The 18,477-nt window shown below is 40.9% G+C and overlaps 2 protein-coding genes across 5 annotated transcripts in view; one reads left to right on the plus strand and one right to left on the minus strand.

Annotated features, from left to right (window-relative positions):
* Positions 1-871, minus strand: part of STS (steroid sulfatase) — a 91,368-nt gene extending 90,497 nt beyond the window's left edge. For 2 of the 4 annotated variants that reach the window (XM_083437863.1, XM_083437866.1), the window contains exon 1: positions 720-848. The gene's annotated coding sequence lies outside the window, so the exon portion shown is untranslated. Of the gene's footprint in view, positions 1-719 lie in introns of all 4 variants that reach the window. The other 2 variants (XR_014510444.1, XM_083437865.1) reach the window with 2 other exon arrangements.
* Positions 502-18,477, plus strand: part of PUDP (pseudouridine 5'-phosphatase) — a 68,203-nt gene continuing 50,227 nt past the window's right edge. Inside the window, exon 1 of the mRNA XM_083438143.1 lies at positions 502-750. Coding sequence (XP_083294269.1) covers positions 666-750 — 85 coding nt within the window. The 5' untranslated portion in view covers positions 502-665. The remainder of the gene's footprint in view (positions 751-18,477) is intronic.

Here is an 18,477-nt window from a genome sequence, read left to right on the forward strand (position 1 = left end):
ACCTTAGCGCTGCGTCCCCAAATTCATTTACTTGGGATTAAAACCTGTGGGATCTAAAACGCCGCTTACTACTTCCCTGTATCCATGCCCTAGCGTCGACCTGTTATGCCTCCTTGGGCTGCTTCTGGTTTATACGACGCAACTCCATTTGAGGCGTGCACTACGCACTTGTGCATTGTGTGTCGATGGCGAAGCCCCCCTCCCCTCTTTCTCCAGCGCAGCATTTATTCATTTATTTATCTATCCCTCTCCCCCGCAGCCTCGCTTCCCAAAGGCGCATTTGCAGCAGCGGCCGCCGAAATGCTAATAGTCCCCATCCTGTGCGCACGCGCGCAGCGAAACCGGACGCCCTTTCCAGTTCCTCCCCATCTTGAAATTGCCACCGCGACGCTTGAGCTCCTCGTCTCGGAAAAAGCAGAGCCGCCGGGCAGCGCAGGCACGCATGCGCAACAAGCCAGCAAACCACCGCTCGGCGTTCCCTTGTCCCCCGCTCCCTCCCCAACAATCTGCGGGACGCGAGTGGAACCGCCAGAGGCGCACGCGCACTTCAGAGCCTCTCCGGCCGCCCATCTCCTCGCCGCAGCGCTCCGCCCCCTTTCCCTGGCGCTCTCTTTTATCGCTCTTTCTCTCTCTCTGCTGTTGGCGGGGGTCGCTGTTGCAGCGCTATGGCCTCGCCCGCTTGCCCTCCTCCTCCGACGTCGCCTCAGCCCGTCACTCACCTCATCTTTGACATGGACGGTCTCCTCCTGGGTGTGTAGCGCGCCGCCCTCCTCTCCCTTTCCCCCTCCACTCTTGCTGCCGGGTATAGTAATAGTAACTGGGACTTAAGCAAGTGCGCGCTTCCTCTCGCCGCCGCCGCCGCGGGGCTTGTGGAGAGCTCGGGCGCGTGGCTTTCAGGCTGCCCTCGGCGGCGGGGTCACGGAGCAAAAGTGCAAAGAAGGGCGGCGATATGCCTTCTCATGTGGTGCTTCAGTTCCCCACCCCTCACCCACTTCCCATTTCTTAGGCGCTGGTCTGAAAATGCAGATGAGTAGTGTGTGGACATGCTCACTCCCCGCTCCCCCCCCCCAATTCCAGGAATTTTAATGCATTTGCCCAGGCTGTCGTCGTCGTCCCGCTGCATTTATTTAGGGGCTGTGCAAATGCGTCTTGTGCGCGCGCCTATCTAGAGCGTGACTTCCGCAAACAGGAAATCAAAAGAAGGGCAGGTTTTGGAGAACGGTGCACAAGCTGACAGGGGTGGTGTGTGGATGGGGATCGCCATAACCCGGTTTGGTCACTTGGGGTGCTTCTTGCATGGTTTTTTTTTTTGGGATGGGATTCGGTCACGTAGCGGCAAACGCAGCTTTCACGATTGAACTGGAATGAAAGGGAGCTGCTCTCTCTTTCCTGCTCCCCGCCTCCCTCTCCAAATCGATCTTTTTATAGCAAAGAAAGGTGATGGGGGTGGGTGGGGAGGTAGCACTGGGTAACAATGATTCATGAAGCAGTGCCCTCTCACCTCCCCGCAGACCCTCAGAATGGAGGCTCAACAAAGAGCTGGTTTAACGCGAGGTTTGACAAATTAATAAATGCATGATAAACTGGATCCGGAAAGGTGTCACATAATACTTGTTCGGCATTTATAAGAAATCGGCCTTTTAGTGTGTCGGCTCTCACACTTTGGAACTCACTTCCTATTGACATCAGGCAGCTGCCTTCACTATACTCTTTTCGGCACCTGCTAAAACATTATTGATTATATAGGCCTACTCATAAATGTAGATTGTTGACAAGTGTTTTAATTTGTTTTTAGCTTATTGTTTTTATTTTCTTTTGAATGTTTTTAACTCTTTTTATTGATAATTTTATTCCTTTTGTAAACTCTTTTGAGTTGTTTTTTTTACAATCTAGCAGCATCTAAATTTTATGAAATAAAATATTAAATAAATGAGTCATCTGGAGGCGACTTTAGACTTTAAATATGGTAGTTTTAGTTCTGCTGAAATGAACAGGACTTTTGATAGCAATTACGTGTCTAGGATTGTAATTCTAAACGGATACTGTAATCCTATACTGTATTCACTTGTTCACATAAGGTTGTGAAGTAGGCAGCAATGGCAGCTTGTTTCCTATTATTTGATTATAGAGTTGTAAACAGAAGGATAGTCTTGCATTTGTTTGGTATTGATCACAATGAGAGCACTTGCTTGAAAAATTTGCAGTTGTGATTAAATGGCCTTCAGGATTGCAGTGCTAACCAAGGCATTGGTTAACATTGGGAACAGAATATTAGTGTAATTGTTTGCTGGATGGGACTCCTGTAGTAAGTATGTTGTGCCCATAGAATACAGTAAAAACAAGTTTCTCCCCATAAATACTTAACATGGAAATATTAGCAAAGCTGTTTGCGGAAGATAGAAATTTTGTATGGCCGATACGTGTCAGTATGGTATTAACATGTTATTTATTTAGGTAATTTATTGAACTGCTCTGCCTTAAAATCTCAAAGTGGAGAAGCAGCAGTATTGCAACAAAGGAGTATTTCTCGTACTTGATCATTCATAATTACTGCAAGATTTTTACACATTGCATCTGGTTTGAAGGCTGCAGCACATGGTTTACAGATATGGCTTAAAGTTCTCTAAAGTGGTAAATTATAGGGCTAATTCTTGCTGTTCTTTGAAAGACCAGCTGCATTTGGAGCCGGTTTTCCCTTTTGTACATGCTACAATGTATGTTTGTTTTGTGCTTGAGGATATCTCCTCAAATGCAAATAAAAAGCCTTGGGTAAACCCATGTTGGGTGTATAATTACTAGTGATTTGTGAGTACCATTGAAAGACACACATAAATTAATTGGATTGTAATGGGAAACAGTTTTATTAATTGAATTAAATAGGCAAGGTATTAATTACACAAGATTTGCCCAAACAATTTAGGCCATTGATGGAGCTCTTGCCCCTGTGGCGTGGCTGTCCCACCAAAAATGGCCTCCAGGGGCTGGCACAGAGCTGAGCTGCTCCTGTTGACAAGTCTGCTAACATTCTGTGAGGATATGACAGCCACCCAGCAATGCTACCTGTCTGACATTTTCCCCACTATCAAAGCAACAACAGGTCAGCTAGCTGTCCTAACTTCTTCTATATGCTGCAAGTGATATTTCCTGCCTTTTAATCAGCTCCCTGGCTCTTCATCCACCACCAGCACATCTGCCAAGTTGTGATGAATTATTAGGCAACCAAGTGCAACTGAGTCCTCCTTGGCCCTGGGAAAGGTGAAAAATGTGATGTGTCCAGTGCTAATTAGCTGGTTGATTTTTTTTAAAAAAATCCTTCCAGGTTCCAAATGATATGTCATCTTCATTGCCAGAGATACAAACACAAGGTGGGTGCAAAACTTAAGACATTAGAAGCAAACAAACAACTTGAAATCTCCCTCTCCTCCTCAGATTTTAATAGCAAAAAGGAGAGTGTCTGTTATTGCCAGACTCTTGCTATAATATAATAATACTCAGTTAAGGTAAAGGTAAAGGTACCCCTGCCCGTACGGGCCAGTCTTGACAGAATCTAGGGTTGTGCGCCCATCTCACTCAAAGAGGCCAAGGGCCAGCGCTGTCTGAAGACACTTCTGGGTCACGTGGCCAGCGTGACATCGCTGCTCTGGTGAGCCAGAGCCGCACACGGAAACGCCATTTACCTTCCCGCTAGTAAGCGGTCCCTATTTATCTACTTGCACCCAGGGGTGCTTTCAAACTGCTAGGTTGGCAGGCGCTGGGACCGAACAGCGGGAGCGCACCCCGCCGCGGGGATTCGAACCGCCGACCTTTCGATCGGCAAGCCCTAGGCACTGAGGCTTTAACCCACAGCGCCACCCGCGTCCCGCTAATTCTCAGTTACAGTTGTTCAAAAAGTATAGTATTGTATCACCTAAGAATGTCCACAAAATTGACAGCATTGGACCTCAAATATTGCCCCCTCCCCTGCAAAAGTCTTAAAGATAAATGTATAATGCCCAAGCCATTCAGCTTCCAGGGGATAGGCTTCTTCTTATCCCCTGTATCTCAAGCAATCCCATACCACATGGTCAACTGTTCCTTCCAACTCACAGATGTCACAAGAAAAGTGTCAATCTATCTGACATTGAATAAATTACTCCAAAAACGTACAGTGCGATGCCAAAATCCTAAACAGGGCCCACTTGTTTCATCTTTTGCTGCTGGTTAAATATCCAGAAATCTCCCCAAAGAAAATTACCTCTCACTTGTGAGATCTGCTTTCCATAATTTTTGATCATCACTCATCCGCTTGACCCAACATTTTACTTTCAGAGAGGACAAAGGCAACACAGTGTCAAGTCTTTATACCCCAAAGTGTCCTTGGCTGTCTGATCTGCTATCTCATTACTAGCAAATGCTATGTGAGTTAGAATTTAACAGAAGTTTAACAGACTCAAAGACCCATTAACTGTAATTCTGAATTCGGCAACCATATTTCCTTTCCCAGATTGCACTTGCATCCCATACTCCTATTCTCAATCGCCAACAACCAAGACAAGGTGTGACTTAAGCCCAGTGCCCTATTGGGTCTCACATCCTTAAATTACTGAAAGCCAACTTTTTCTTTGAAAGGTAATATTGTGTTTCAGAATCTCCCCCACCCCCCCAAAAGTAACAAATTATATTTCATAACCACCACGCTCACCATTGCTATTGAAACTCAATTGGATAGTTGAATCCTAAACATTGGGACATAGAAAAGCTATACTCACCTGTGCATGCCATGGCTTCCAGGACCCTTCTGTATATGTTAATCACCATTCATCCCACCAGGAAAAAATATTCTTTATGGTTATTCTTGGACCCTACTGGTCTACAATGACTTTTTACCTCTCAACTCACAACCCAGATCAAAAGCACCCATTCCCACACATAAAGCAAACAACCAGGCATTTAAAGAGCATTCTGATTTTGCACCACATTATATCACACCTTATACCACAGTCTTTGTATGAATAGCATTAAGTTTCCACAATAAGGACCCTGAGGCAGATACATGTGCCTGACAGCAGTACTTCTTAATAGATATAATAAATGCACACTAGAACATCAATAGTGTTTTCCTATCCACCATCATGTGCTACCTAAAAAGCTCTTTCATTGGATTTGGTAACACTTTACATCTATTTATTGTATACAAAATATGCTGCTTCCAAGTGTGTGTTTGTGTGTGTATGCGTATATATATGAGACTTAGAAAATTGTAACTTGAGACTATATGTATCTGTTTTCCAAAAAAGATTCAATGTAATCTCCCTAGAATGTAATCTCCCTAGAAAACACCATACCCACAATTTTGCGCTGATAAAATTAGAATCCCACAGCCCTCCCAATTTCTCCTAACTTACTTAAATCTTTAATTTAATTTCCTCTTGGTCACTTATCCATCTTGCTATGAACACATTCCTTTTGAGTGTGTATGCAGAAATTTGTGTATTCTAGCAGCCACCAGCACCTCAGTTTTCTGTACATTCGCTATATGCAGTTTCTTATCCTCAGTAATCAAAGCTAAAATACTGGATAACATTCAGTTTCCTTATCTGCCTGTAAAGCAACACAATTGGTGTATCTATAAAGAGGTTTCCACAAACTTGCCTCCAGCTATATTGTTTAGCCTTCTTGAGAACACTTTTAACTATAGCTGTTTGTCATTGGTATTCCATTAAAACTTCCTCTCCAACATATGCCTGACCTTTTAGAAGGCTGCTTTGTGCTCCTTACTGCATTAATCTGTCCACCATGGAATTGTATTCCAGTTACTTCTCCTATTCATGAGTAGCCTGAAAAGCTGCTTCTACTATACCTTGTACCAACGTTTTCAGAAATCTGCTCAGGACCTTGAAACTCAACTGAAGACCCAACAGTTTCCGGTTATTTATGCCTAAATGGTTCTGAACCCGCCTCCTTAAAAATCCACATAGAAACCATGTCTATGCCAATCCTGAATTCCAAACAATGATCATTATTCATATTGGTTTCCTCCATAACTTCCCAAACACACTGAACCACAATAAACCATGACACTTCTTACTCATTAATTGTATGAATTAACGCAGGCTTCTTCAACCTCGGCCCTCCAGATGTTTTGAAACTACAATTCCCACCATCCCTGACCACTGGTCCTGCTAGCTAGGTATCATGGGAGTTGTAGGCCAAAAACATCTGGAGGGCCGAGGTTGAGGAAGCCCGAATTAACACATAGGTTAGGTTGAAATAGTGTTCTTTCTTCCTTTTGTTTGGGTGGTTCTATGTTTGAGGAACTGATTCTCTAGTTTTTCCATTTTTATTTACCAAACATACATTATAAACATAATTAAACCAATATTTATGATGGGGAAATGAGTGTGTTCATAACTGGGGTTAGAATGTACCACATGATCCCAAATACACAGACACAATGGGATGCTGTGATAATGACTTAAATATACAGTGGTGCCTCGCAAGACGAAATTAATTCGTTCCGCGAGTCTCTTCGTCTAGCGCTTTTTTCGTCTTGGAAGCAACCCTATTAGCGGCTTAGCGCTATTAGCGGTTTAGCGGCTATTAAAGGCTATTAAAGGCTTAGCGGATTAGCTGCTAAAAGGCTATTAGCGGTTTAGCGGCTTAGAAAAAGGGGGTGGGGAGCGAAAAAAAATCTCAAGACTCGCAAGACATTTTCGTCTTGCGAAGCAAGCCCATAGGGAAATTTGTCCTGTGAAGCGCATTGAAAAACGGAAAACCCTTTTGTCTAGCGGGTTTTCCGTCTTGCGAAGCATTCGTCTTGCGGGGCACCACTGTATACCTAAGCAGGTATTGAATAACATATGGATTATTTCAGCCTCTGTTTTGAGCTCTTTAACAACTTCAACCAAGTATTTATTTTTAAGTAGCTAAGATAAGGATTTGATGTTTTTGCAAAATTTGGTGCATCCTGGACACTGCCAGTGTTGTGAAAACTTGTTTTATCCAGTTGTTCGGATGTTATAGAGAGCTGGTTTCTAGTGAATCTTGTATTGGTGCAAGTGTTGCAGCATATTCTTCCATAAAGAATGCACATTTAACAAAAATATTTGCATACATTAAACAATATGTTTAATGGTTAAAAACAACAACCCCATTGTTTAAATCCACTGTTGAAGAGACTGCTATATTGTCAGAGAATGAGATATGCTTTTCACAGATGTTTCCCTTGTGGTTGTGGGAGTGCAGTTTGGATAAATTAGTTATTTTATTTCCTAATATCACTTAATCTTTCTTACTGAATTTATACAGACCCAGTGCTTCCCAAATATGATGCTGATTGAAAAGTCCACATTTTCCATCTTCTCATTAGCTGGTGTTTGCCTCCCTTTTCCCTCTCTTCAAGCTCAGTCTGCTAGGGGTTCCATAGCTGTTTGGCATTTGGTTGCTCTCTGTATTTAAGCTAGCATTTCTCTTTTTCATTCAAACTGATTTCTGATCTTTCCATACTTTGGGACTTGTTTTCCAGACTTGGTGCTGCTCTGTGTTTACATGGACTTCTTTTCGTTATAGGGTTTTCTTCCTGAACATCCTGGATAAATATTACAGTTCTTATTCTTTGGATACAGGAGAAAAATGTTGTGACCACATTCAAATCAGGAAAAGCCAGATCTCTCTCTTTCTCCCTCCCTCCCTTAGATGAGGCACACTACCCCTAAGATATCTGATTGCACCCTTCTCATTATATGCAATAAGAAGGAACACTGGATTAAATGATTAAAAATCCTTAAACTTTTAGAGCTAAGAAAACATGCTACATCAGCTTCCCACTTTTTGTAAGATTATTAGTGTTTTATTACTAGTGAAAACCTGAATAGTTCTATAATTGCAGAACAAGTCTATCTGAATTCTAATATGCTGCTTTAAAATTCTGTTCAAAGTCTAATTTCTATAATGCATATGCAACAAGATTTAGCTAGGCAGCTTAAAAGCAGAGCACACTTTACTGTGTAGCACAACGCCAGGGGAGTAGGAATAACTGAATTAAAATTTTGATGTACTGCTGAATAATTTTAAAGAAGAGAAGCTGATCTTTATGTATGTGTGGGCAGGGGAGAAGGGGCAGAAGAAGAAAGGCAAACATTCCGATTCTTAGTAAATACTTGTAGCATAGTTGGTAAGTTACATTTACAAGAGCAGCCCCCCAACAGAGGAAAAAATTGTTAGGCTGTACTACAATTAAATTTAACAGCATATCTGTATGTTCACTTTTACTCTGTGGGCTGGCTGGATAAAATGGAATCCCAAGTAAGTGCTGGAGCTTTCCAAAGCTTGCAGCAACATATTTTTGTATAGCACTTGGGGTTAATGGAATCTCTGGCTAATCTAGACATTTGAATGGGTCTGTGAAACTGACATTGAAGATTTGGGTAGAAAGTAGTATGATGAAATTAGCACTTGGTATATGTGTCTGGCTGCACAGACCAACATAATGATGCACAGCAACTGCTCTTCTTCAAAATCCCTAAGTGAATGGAAATCTAAATTTCATTTTTTTAATGTTATGAAACACGCTGTCATTCAATCCCATGACAAATTGGAGGGAATAGTTCTGTCAGTGGTATCAGTGTCAAGCGTCTAGTGGTGAGTAACTACTAATTATATTTGTTTAGCTATAAACCTCAGCAAAATAGGAAGCAAAATAAACAAACCGGAGTTGAGTCTCAAATTTAGGTCTTAATTTCCTGGCTGTCAGTGTAAATTAAGAAGCACAAAATGTAATATAATGAAAACTATCAAAACATCAAAGACATGCAAAGTTCTTCCTGCAACTAAACTCCGGCAAGTATTTTTCATGGGGACCTTTGTAAAGTGGACACTGAATAATATAATATAATGGATAACATCTTGTGTTCCAGTTTTACAAAAGGCACAACGATGCTGTTCCAAGGGTAATTTTGTATAGTGGCTATCCAAAAAGCAGAGGGCATGACATTAAATGTTGGTTCTGTGAAAACCTTTCTACGTAGAACTAGAGTAATCAGAACCAGTTTTCTGCTGTCCCCAGTTAATGCATGCATACAAACTAGAGAATCTTGAGGAGTGAATAATGAGAAAACCAATTTAGTGCAGGGATAGACAACATCGTGCCCTCCAGATGCTGGAATACTGTCAGCCATAGCTAGCATAAACAATGGTCAGGGATGATGGGAGATGGACTCCAGCAACATCTGGAGGGAACCACATTGGCTACTCTAATCTAGCGTAAAGACTCACTTAGAGTTCTTTCAAAGTATTTAGTGTGAACAAGAGACACTGTGGGGAGATGTTATATATTTATTAGTAGTTTTACTGTCTGGCAGTGGTGACTGAAAATTGTTTTGAATGGAGCTATATGCCCCGCCAATGTGCAGAGATCTATCTGTAAAGTGACAGTCTCTGGCAGCATCATTAGTAAATCATTTTTGGAGTCCTGATGAGGACAGGTGGGACCATTTGCTTTTAATGTATATTTGAACAATACAAAAGAAAGGTAATTTTGCAAACGCGTTACTTTAGGAATACAGCTGGACCCCAAAAGGTTCAGGTAATATCTGACTAATTCATACTGTGAATATACTTGTTAAAATCAAAGTTAGTCATGGCTCACTTATCCAATGATTTTAGTAGGTCGAGTGAGTATAACTTAGTTGGCTAATCTCTTATGAAGTTGATAAAAGGATTGTAGCTGGAGTAATAGAGCACCTGATCAAGTTCTTCTAGTTTCCTGCTTAGAGCTACTTATTCTTAATTGATGTGTCTTTAATGAGAGTCAGGAACTCCCTAAGTTCTTACCTTCTCAAGTTAAAGAAGACCATACCTATTTCCAAGTCTTCTGCATGTTCTGATGGGCATTGCAGAATAGAGGAGTTAGCTTTAAACAATCAGCTGGTAAACCAAGCCAACATTTCTGTACTCCCTAGGGTGGAGATGAAATTCAGGACATTAAGAGCTGCTTTACTTATTGAGCTATAGTATCTTTTGGTGAAAAGTGTAAGTGCTGTATGGTTAAGCTTAGAGCTCAGCCTGGCCTTCAAGTTATTAGCTCACTTTTGTTGCCATAGATAATACGAAAAGAACCAGAATGGGGGGAAATGACAGCAGTCTTGTTTACAGAAATAGCTCTTTTCTGCATGTGTACTTAATTTGAATTATCCATTTTCTTTTTGCTTTTATCAATACACTTACCCTACTTGACTCAAACGAATAAATTTCATTAGGCCTCTTACTTCTACAGAACTTGTGCTGGAGGCTGTTTAAAAAGGAAATGGATAGCAGTCTTATTGTGTATCGAGTTAGTATGCGTTTCTATGTGGGAGTTTAGTTCCTAGGTGAATTTTCTCCTGCAGCATAGCAAATAGTACCAATTCAGTTTAAGTTCACCTTTCTGTGTAAATTCCTCTTTATTATGCAATTAATCTTGTCTGAAAGAGACATGTCATCTAACTCCTCGAAATTACAGTGGTCTTCTGCATTTCCTCTACATCTGCTATCTCAAAACACTTCCTATTTCTCTAATTGTAAGGGATTCCCTTACTTGAAAAAACAGCCATGTTATGCTATGTAGCCTTTATTTTTCTGAAGAGCAACCAGGTAGTTCTGTATCAGAAGTTGAGATGGGAAGGCCTGGAAAACCCCCAGAATTCCCCCCCCCCCAATTTTTCTGGTTTTCCCCCAGGCCTTCCCATCTCTAATCAGAAGATAGTCCTGGTATTTTCCATAAGCATGGGAAATGGAGTTAGTTGACTTTTTGTACTTGTAGCAGAAAATTCAGAGTTACTTTTTAAGCAACGACTGACAGAAACAAAACAAAATGATCAAAAACGTTAGCAGTTCATCCGTCCATGCTGACCTATTTATCAGAGAATGATAGTCTTGGCATGCTGTTTGCCTTGCTGATAACCCTGGGCAAGTGACTTGCTGGAATGGATACAGTGTTTAATGTTCTGAAGAGGCAAACCTTTGTTGCTAATGAGTAACAGCAGCACAACTTGAAATCCCTGATAGCAGTTGGCCCTGCGGCAATGGGGATATATGTAGGGACAAGTAATGTCCAAAGCGGTCCTGGCTTCCGCTGAAATAAAGAGTCAGCCACTGAAAGGGTCATGACTGCATCAATTTAAAGGGTTTGTAAATCATAGTTTCGCTTTCCTCTGATTTGATTTTGGACTAAGAGGCATATTTCTATACTTCGTGAAGATTTGACAGATTGCCTTACCTGTTTGTTTTTTTAAAGAAATCCGTTGAAGGGTATAGATTTGCAAAGAGACTGTAGTCAGCAGGTGAAAAGAATCAAACAGTAGAAAGTGCTGTAATGTAGTATTAGAGCAAATGAAAGAGAATGAACCTAAGCCCCAATCAATAAATAATCTGACCCTCCTCAGTTATCCACTCATGGGCTCTTTTTGCTGTAGTTTTTACATTTTGATTTAATCTGAATACATCTCTTAGGGACTTTTCACACATTGCTTTTCTTCTTTCTGGTGATTTTAAGCTTACCTTCACCGTGACAATCAAAGGCATTAAAACTGACAGTGAAGTTTAACTTGTCCTAACTACAAACATCGACCCTGTACTTAACAAAGTTCTTTGTAACTGAATAAGCCCTTGATTTTCTCTTGGTGTTTACAAATGATGCAATTAAACAGCATAGGTAATTATTTTCAGGTGAGGCATTTTCATTTAATATGATCCAGAATGGGCTATTCAGTCCTTTCACACACACCTTTTCCATCCATAATCGTAATTATCTTCCCCCTTTACTGTACAGAAAATGCAGTGCATTGCATGTTTCCATAGTTCTCCACCTTGCAATTATGCATATATCTCAGGAAGTAAATAATAAAGTTGCTAATGGCCACCCTGCTATGTTTGCCCACATTGCCACTATTTTTTACACTTCAGCCCTAAGTTGTAGGTATAGCCATCTCTTTGATTTCTTCTATCCTGTAAAGGGCAGACCTGAGAAATTTGCTTTGTATGGAGAAGTTACAGTTGTGTGGTTCTACCCTGAGAAACGCTTTCTTTTCCTGGCTTCGTGGTTCTGAAACAATACATAGAATCATAGAACCGTGGAATCTTGGAGTTGGAAGGGACACCAAGCGTCATTTAGTTCAACCCCTGCAATGGAGGAATCTCAGCTAAAGCATCCATGACAGATGGCCATCCAATCTCTGCTTAAAAACTTCCAAGGAAGTGGAGTCCACTATCTCTCATGAGAGTCTATTCCATTGCTGAACAGCTCTTACGGTCAGAAAGTTTTTACAAATGTTTAGTCAGAATCTCCTTTCTTGCAATTTGAAGCCATTGGTTTGAGTCCTACCCTCCAGAGCAGGAGAAAACAAGCATGCTCCCTCCTCCATGTGACAGCCCTTAAGATATTTGAAGATGGTTATCATATCTCCTCTCACTCTCTTTTCCAGGCTAAACACACCCAGCTCCTTCAAGCGCTTCTCAAAAGGCTTTGTTTCGAGACCCCTGATCATCTTGGTTGCCCACCTCTGCACACGTTCCAGCTTGTCAACATCCTTCTTAAATTGTGGTGCCCAGAATTGGACACAGTATTCCAAGTGTGGTCTGACTAAGGCAGAATAGTGTGCTACTATTACTTTCCTTGATCTGGACACTACGCTTCTGTTGATGCAACCTAGAATAGCATTAGCTTTTTATTTTGCTGCTGCATCACACTGTTGACTCATGTTAAGCTTGTGGTCCACCAAGACCCCTAGATCCTTTTCACATGTACTGCTAGTGCCCCCCAATCCTATATTTGTGCATCTGCTTCTTCCTGCCTAAGTGCAGAACCATACATTTGTCCTTATTGAAATTCATTTTGTTAGCTTGTGTCCAGTTCTCCAATTTGTTAAGGTCATTTTGGATTCTGATTCTGTCTTCTGTAGCATTAGCTACACCTCCCAGTTTGGTGTCATCTGCAAATTTAATGAGCATTCCCTCAATTCCTTCATGCAAGTCATTTATAAAGATGTTGAACAGCATTGGACCCGGAACAGAATCCTGTGGCACCCCACTTGTCACTTTTTTCAGGATAATGAGGAACCATTAGTGAGTACTCTGGGTTTGGTCAGTCAGCCAAATTAACATTAACAATAATCTAGCCCACATTTTACCTATCATAGAGGCAGGCAGTCACTCCTGTTGTCATAAATGTGTGAATTGCCTCTTATTATTATTCAATAAATTGGTATGCTGTCCTATACCTCTAGATCTCAGAGTGGTTCACAACATAAAATTACAATATAAAAACCAAAAAAAAAAAAAAAATGCATAAGAATAAGAACAAAGACAAGCCAATTATTTCTCATTCCACAACACATTTAAAAGGGCATCATATGTTACTTAGCCAAAGACCTGGTTAAAGAGGAATGTTAGTTCTTATCTGAACTTTTCATTATAATCATGTTCAGTGCATTAATGTTTTATGGTTTATGTTAATTTGTTGGTTGTTTGATTGAATTTTTAATTGTTCTATTGTTTTGCTGAATTATTTTATTTTACTCTGGTACCTTAGGATGAAGAGTGGGTTAGAAATGCGCCTAACAGATATTTGTGGTTTTTTTTTAAAAAAAACCTTGACCTTCCAACCTCCATAGGTTAGGCTGAAAGTGAGAGAAGGCTGCGTATACTACTAAATGCACAATTAGGAACAGTGACACATGTATATCTTTTTCTAACCTTCAACCCTGAACTGTGCAGGTTGGGAATACAAGGCCATATGACTCAATCCCACTTCCTTGAAAGAAAAGTTAAGACTAGGGCTTCTGTCTCTTAACTTTTCAGAAGTAAGAAGCTTCTGCTTTCCAAAGCACGTATTAGGTAGCAAAAACTAATTGTAATGTAAACCTGGAGACAGTTTTAAGACTTTAACCACTGTGTTGAATGGATAAAAAGGTTCACATCTTTTTGTCACTGTTGCAGTCTTTTTGTTTGGGTAGCTCTAATTTTATGATGTGGTAAATTGAAAGGGGCATAGTAGTACTGCAAGAACCAAGCACATATTCTCTCCTGGCTTTAAAGGGCAAAGGTGCTCTCTCCACTGGCTCATTACAGCAAGCAACAATAATGCTTCTGTTTCCACAGGCTTCTCAAATACCTGTCTTGGCTTGATGGGTTTGGAACTGTTGGGCTGACAGTCTGCATTGTGTGGTGGGAAGGCAAGGCAGAAGTTCATGTTGACAATAGGCTAATTATCTGTGGGCAATTACATTTCATCTCATGCAAGGAGGGATTTTGAATAAATTCTTGAAACAGAATGAGTTGAGTTTAGGCTTAGCCATGCTTAGGAAAGACCCACAGAAATCAGTAGGACTTTAGTTAGTTGTAAGTAACACACTGTTAAGACCATATTCATGGAAGACAATCTTACTTGGCTACGAATGATCACCAAAGAAGAATACAGTATGTCATAAGCCACATTGATTTCAAAGGGAATGAATTTGTGCCGCACACTTTGAATTGTCCCACCAACACAAACATTTCATGGGGGGGGGGGGGGGAGACTTCATTTTACTGGCTCTTGCTAGCACACCTAAATATTTGAATTCGGCCCCAAAAGTCTACTCTATACATAACCAGTCCTATAACAAAACATCTGATGATCTGAACTTCACCGGTGAAAAGTGTTCTCTGGAGCAGGGGTGTGGAATCTCCAGCCTGATGCCTATTTGGACCTCCCAGTCTTCCCCTTTTGGCCTGCAAGGCTATTTTGGCCAAGCCACACCCATCTGCCCTGCTTATGTCACCAGTTGCGGGGCAGAGAAAAAACTTGCTTGGCCCAAAGGGGGTTTGCAAGCACTGGCAATAAGTGGCTCAGGACCACCTCTCCCCATATAAACCAACCAGGACTCTGCATTCATCATCTGAGGCCCTTCTTTGTGTGTCTCCTCCACGTGAGGGCCAGAAGGTGGTAACACGAGAACAGGAATGTAGAATTGTGGGATGCTCTCCCCAGGGAGGTTCGTCTGGCGCCTTCCTTATATATCTTAAGGACTTCCTGCCTGTTATGTATAAAGGTGCAGGAATTTCAAAGGACTATCACAGTGGAGGGTTGCTGAAGTAGGAAATTACAGAGTTATGTCTTAAGTTGTTTTGAAATTTTATTTGACACACACTGAGAAATTCTGGTGGTTTGAAATGTCGCCCAGAGTAGAATTAGTTCTTGACAGTAGCAGACAAGCAGAGCTCCACCAGTCTAGTAAATGCAGATAACTTCAGAAGCTATTTGTTGGGAGTATACCTGATAGAGAGTTGTTATAGTAAAGCAAAGCCATAAGGGTTATTCAGCTGGCTGGCTAAAATGAAGCTTATTGATCAGTTACGCTGCCCAGTAAATTTTTCTTTGAAGGTTGTTGAATGGTACAGTGTAATGGTTTTGTCTATTGTGGCGATCCAGCTATCATCCATTGAGCCCTTAATCGGACTCCCATTGTAATACGTACCAGTTAAATCAGATCTATGAATTGGATCTTTCCCCCCCTTTTTCTATACTAAAAAAATGCAGTGATGGCAGAATAATACACCTTTCTGAATTAACTAGCTTGTCTTAAATGCCTCCTCGTACTCTTAAAAATGTTGTTTTGCTTCTTATTACCAAGTGATAAACATCTTAATACAATAGCAGTTTATAAAGGACTTGCTGACACAACATCAAGGATAACCACATGAAACTGTCTGTATTGTAAAAGAGAAAAAAAATACCTTTAGAAGCTTTGAACAAAAATGGTGATTAAAATTATCCTTTATATAGCAGTAGGGAGAACAAAGTAGAAGGTTTTTCCATAATGTTCAGATATTCTTTCTTTGTATTGTAGACATTTGTTCCTTAGAGTATACTAATATCATCTAGAGCTGCAGTTGGAAAAAGCCCTCACACCGAACAATTTTGTTAATGGAATTTGTTATAATTATTTTGTGCTTCAGTTTCCCATCTCTCTCTGAGAACTGCCGCCTAGAGGCCTAATTAATGGAAATAGATGGCCTATGAGACTCTCATCTTGTTAAGGTTAGGCCAGTAAAAGCTCTGTGTGCCTGTTTTTGAAGCAAAAAAGGTGCCTGCTGCAATATTTTTCTCTTATTTCATTGAGTAATTTTTTGTACTGACTGTTCCCCTCAGGTTATGTTTGCATGCAGATACTAGAGTGGGGCCTCCTTGAAATAGTGGGTACATGCAAAATATTTCTAGAACATTCATTTGGTTTCTGCAAAGGAATGTAAAGCTTAATTTGAATTTAGTTGATGGGACCTTTGATCCAACAGGGATTATTGGTAGTAGTATTCAATTTATTACCTGCCCTTCACTAGCAGGTTCTAGGGCAGGTTACCACAATTTAAAAATCAGTATTTAAAAACAGCTAAAAATAATTGCAGTCACGGGAATAGCATAGTTCTTAAAAATGCACATGCTGGGAGTCAAAGGCCAGAATGAAGATTTATATCTTCCATCATTTGCTGAAAACTGTAGTAAAGGTGCCAGACACACCTGTGAGGAAGGAATTCCACAATTTAGAAGCTTTCATAGACAATTCCCTCTTCTGAGCCACCACGCACCCTGAACCTCTAAGAACAGCAGAGCTACCAAGAAGGCCTTCTCTGCCTTCTCTTAATACCTGGTGGGGTCAGTACAGAAAGAAGTGGTATTTCAAATATTTGGGGCCTAAGTTGTTTAGGGTCTTAAACACTAGTGTGTTTAATGTAACTGTATGTAAGGCTGTGTGAAACAATTGCAATGGTCACTTACTCACTCACATACCCAGAAAAAAGGAAGCCCTTTGCTTCTTGTTCATTATCCAGTTTTCTCTCCTCTTATCCCATGCCTGAGTGCTAAGTCTTCTTAGGAGCATTTGGTGAAGGACTCTGCAAGTATATATTGTATACCACATTGTCCTTCCATTTGTTGTTGTTGTTTAGTTGTTTAGTCGTGTCCGACTCTTCGTGACCCCATGGACCAGAGCATGCCAGGCACTTCTGTCTTCCACTGCCTCCCGCAGTTTGGTCAAACTCATGCTGGTAGCTTCGAGAACACTGTCCAACCATCTCGTCCTCTGTCGTCCCCTTCTTCTTGCGCCCTCCATCTTTCCCAACATCAGGGTCTTTTCCAGGGAGTCTTCTCTTCTCATGAGGTGGCCAAAGTATTGGACCCTCAGCTTCACAATCTGTCCTTCCAGTGAGCACTCAGGGCTGATTTCCTTAAGAATGGAGAGGTTTGATCTTCTTGCAGTCCATGGGACTCTCAAGAGTATCCTCCAGCACCATAATTCAAAAGCATCAATTCTTCGGCGATCAGCCTTCTTTATGGTCCAGCTCTCACTTCCATACATCACTACTGGGAAAACCATAGCTTTTACTATACGGACCTTTGTCAGCAAGGTGATGTTTCTGCTTTTTAAGATGCTGTCTAGGTTTGTCATTGCTTTTCTCCCAAGAAGCAGGCGTCTTTTAATTTCGTGCCTGCTGTCACTATCTGCAGTGATCATGGAGCCCAAGAAAGTAAAATCTCTCACTGCCTCCATTTCTTCCCCTTCTATTTGCCAGGAGGTGATGGGACCAGTGGCCATGGCTACGTTTTTTTGATGTTGAGCTTCAGACCATATTTTGCGCTCTCCTCTTTCACCCTCAATAAAAGGTTCTTTAACTCCTCCTCACTTTCTGCCATCAAGGTTATGTCATCTGCATATCTGAGGTTGTTGATATTTCTTCCGGCAATCTTAATTCCAGCCCAGCCTTTCGCATGATGAATTCTGCATCTAAGTTAAATAAGCAGGGAGACAATATACAGCCTTGTCATACTCCTTTCCCAATTTTGAACCAATCAGCTGTTCCATATCCAGTTCTAACTGTAGCTTCTTGTCCCACATAGAGATTTCTCAGGAGACAGATGAGGTGATCAGGCACTCCCATTTCTTTAAGAACTTGCCATAGTTTGCTGTGGTCGACACAGTCAAAGGCTTTTGCATAGTCAATGAAGCAGAAGTAGATGTCTTTCTGGAACTCTCTAGCTTTCTCCATAATCCAGCGCATATTTGCAATTTGGTCCTTCCATACATACATGTTAACACTCAAAAGAATATCAACATATTAGTAATACGGGATAATTTGTTCTTCTGTTTGCGAACCATTTAAAACGTGTCAAGCACATTTTAAAAGTACGTTTTACTTAAGCTAACTTCCAATCATGTAGTAAGTTACCTGGCTAAAATCTTCCCCTTTTAAAATTACAAGTAATTTCATCTCTCTTTTAAGAATGTATGAATATCATTTATTTTCTTTATTAAATCTGGGGGGAAAGCCTTCCCAATTGGCTAACAACACATTTTTTTAAAAAACAAAACATTAGATAACAAAATTCAGCAATGTCAAATAACTTTCCTACTGCTCTTTGTTAATATTTAAGAGCCAGGTAAAAATACTTCAAATAAAGCTCATCTAAAAGGCTTGGACAAATAAAAA

The sequence above is a fragment of the Podarcis tiliguerta genome (genome assembly GCF_965153285.1).
Source record: "Podarcis tiliguerta genome assembly, chromosome: 4".
In the NCBI taxonomy this organism is placed as follows: Eukaryota; Metazoa; Chordata; class Lepidosauria; order Squamata; family Lacertidae; genus Podarcis; species Podarcis tiliguerta.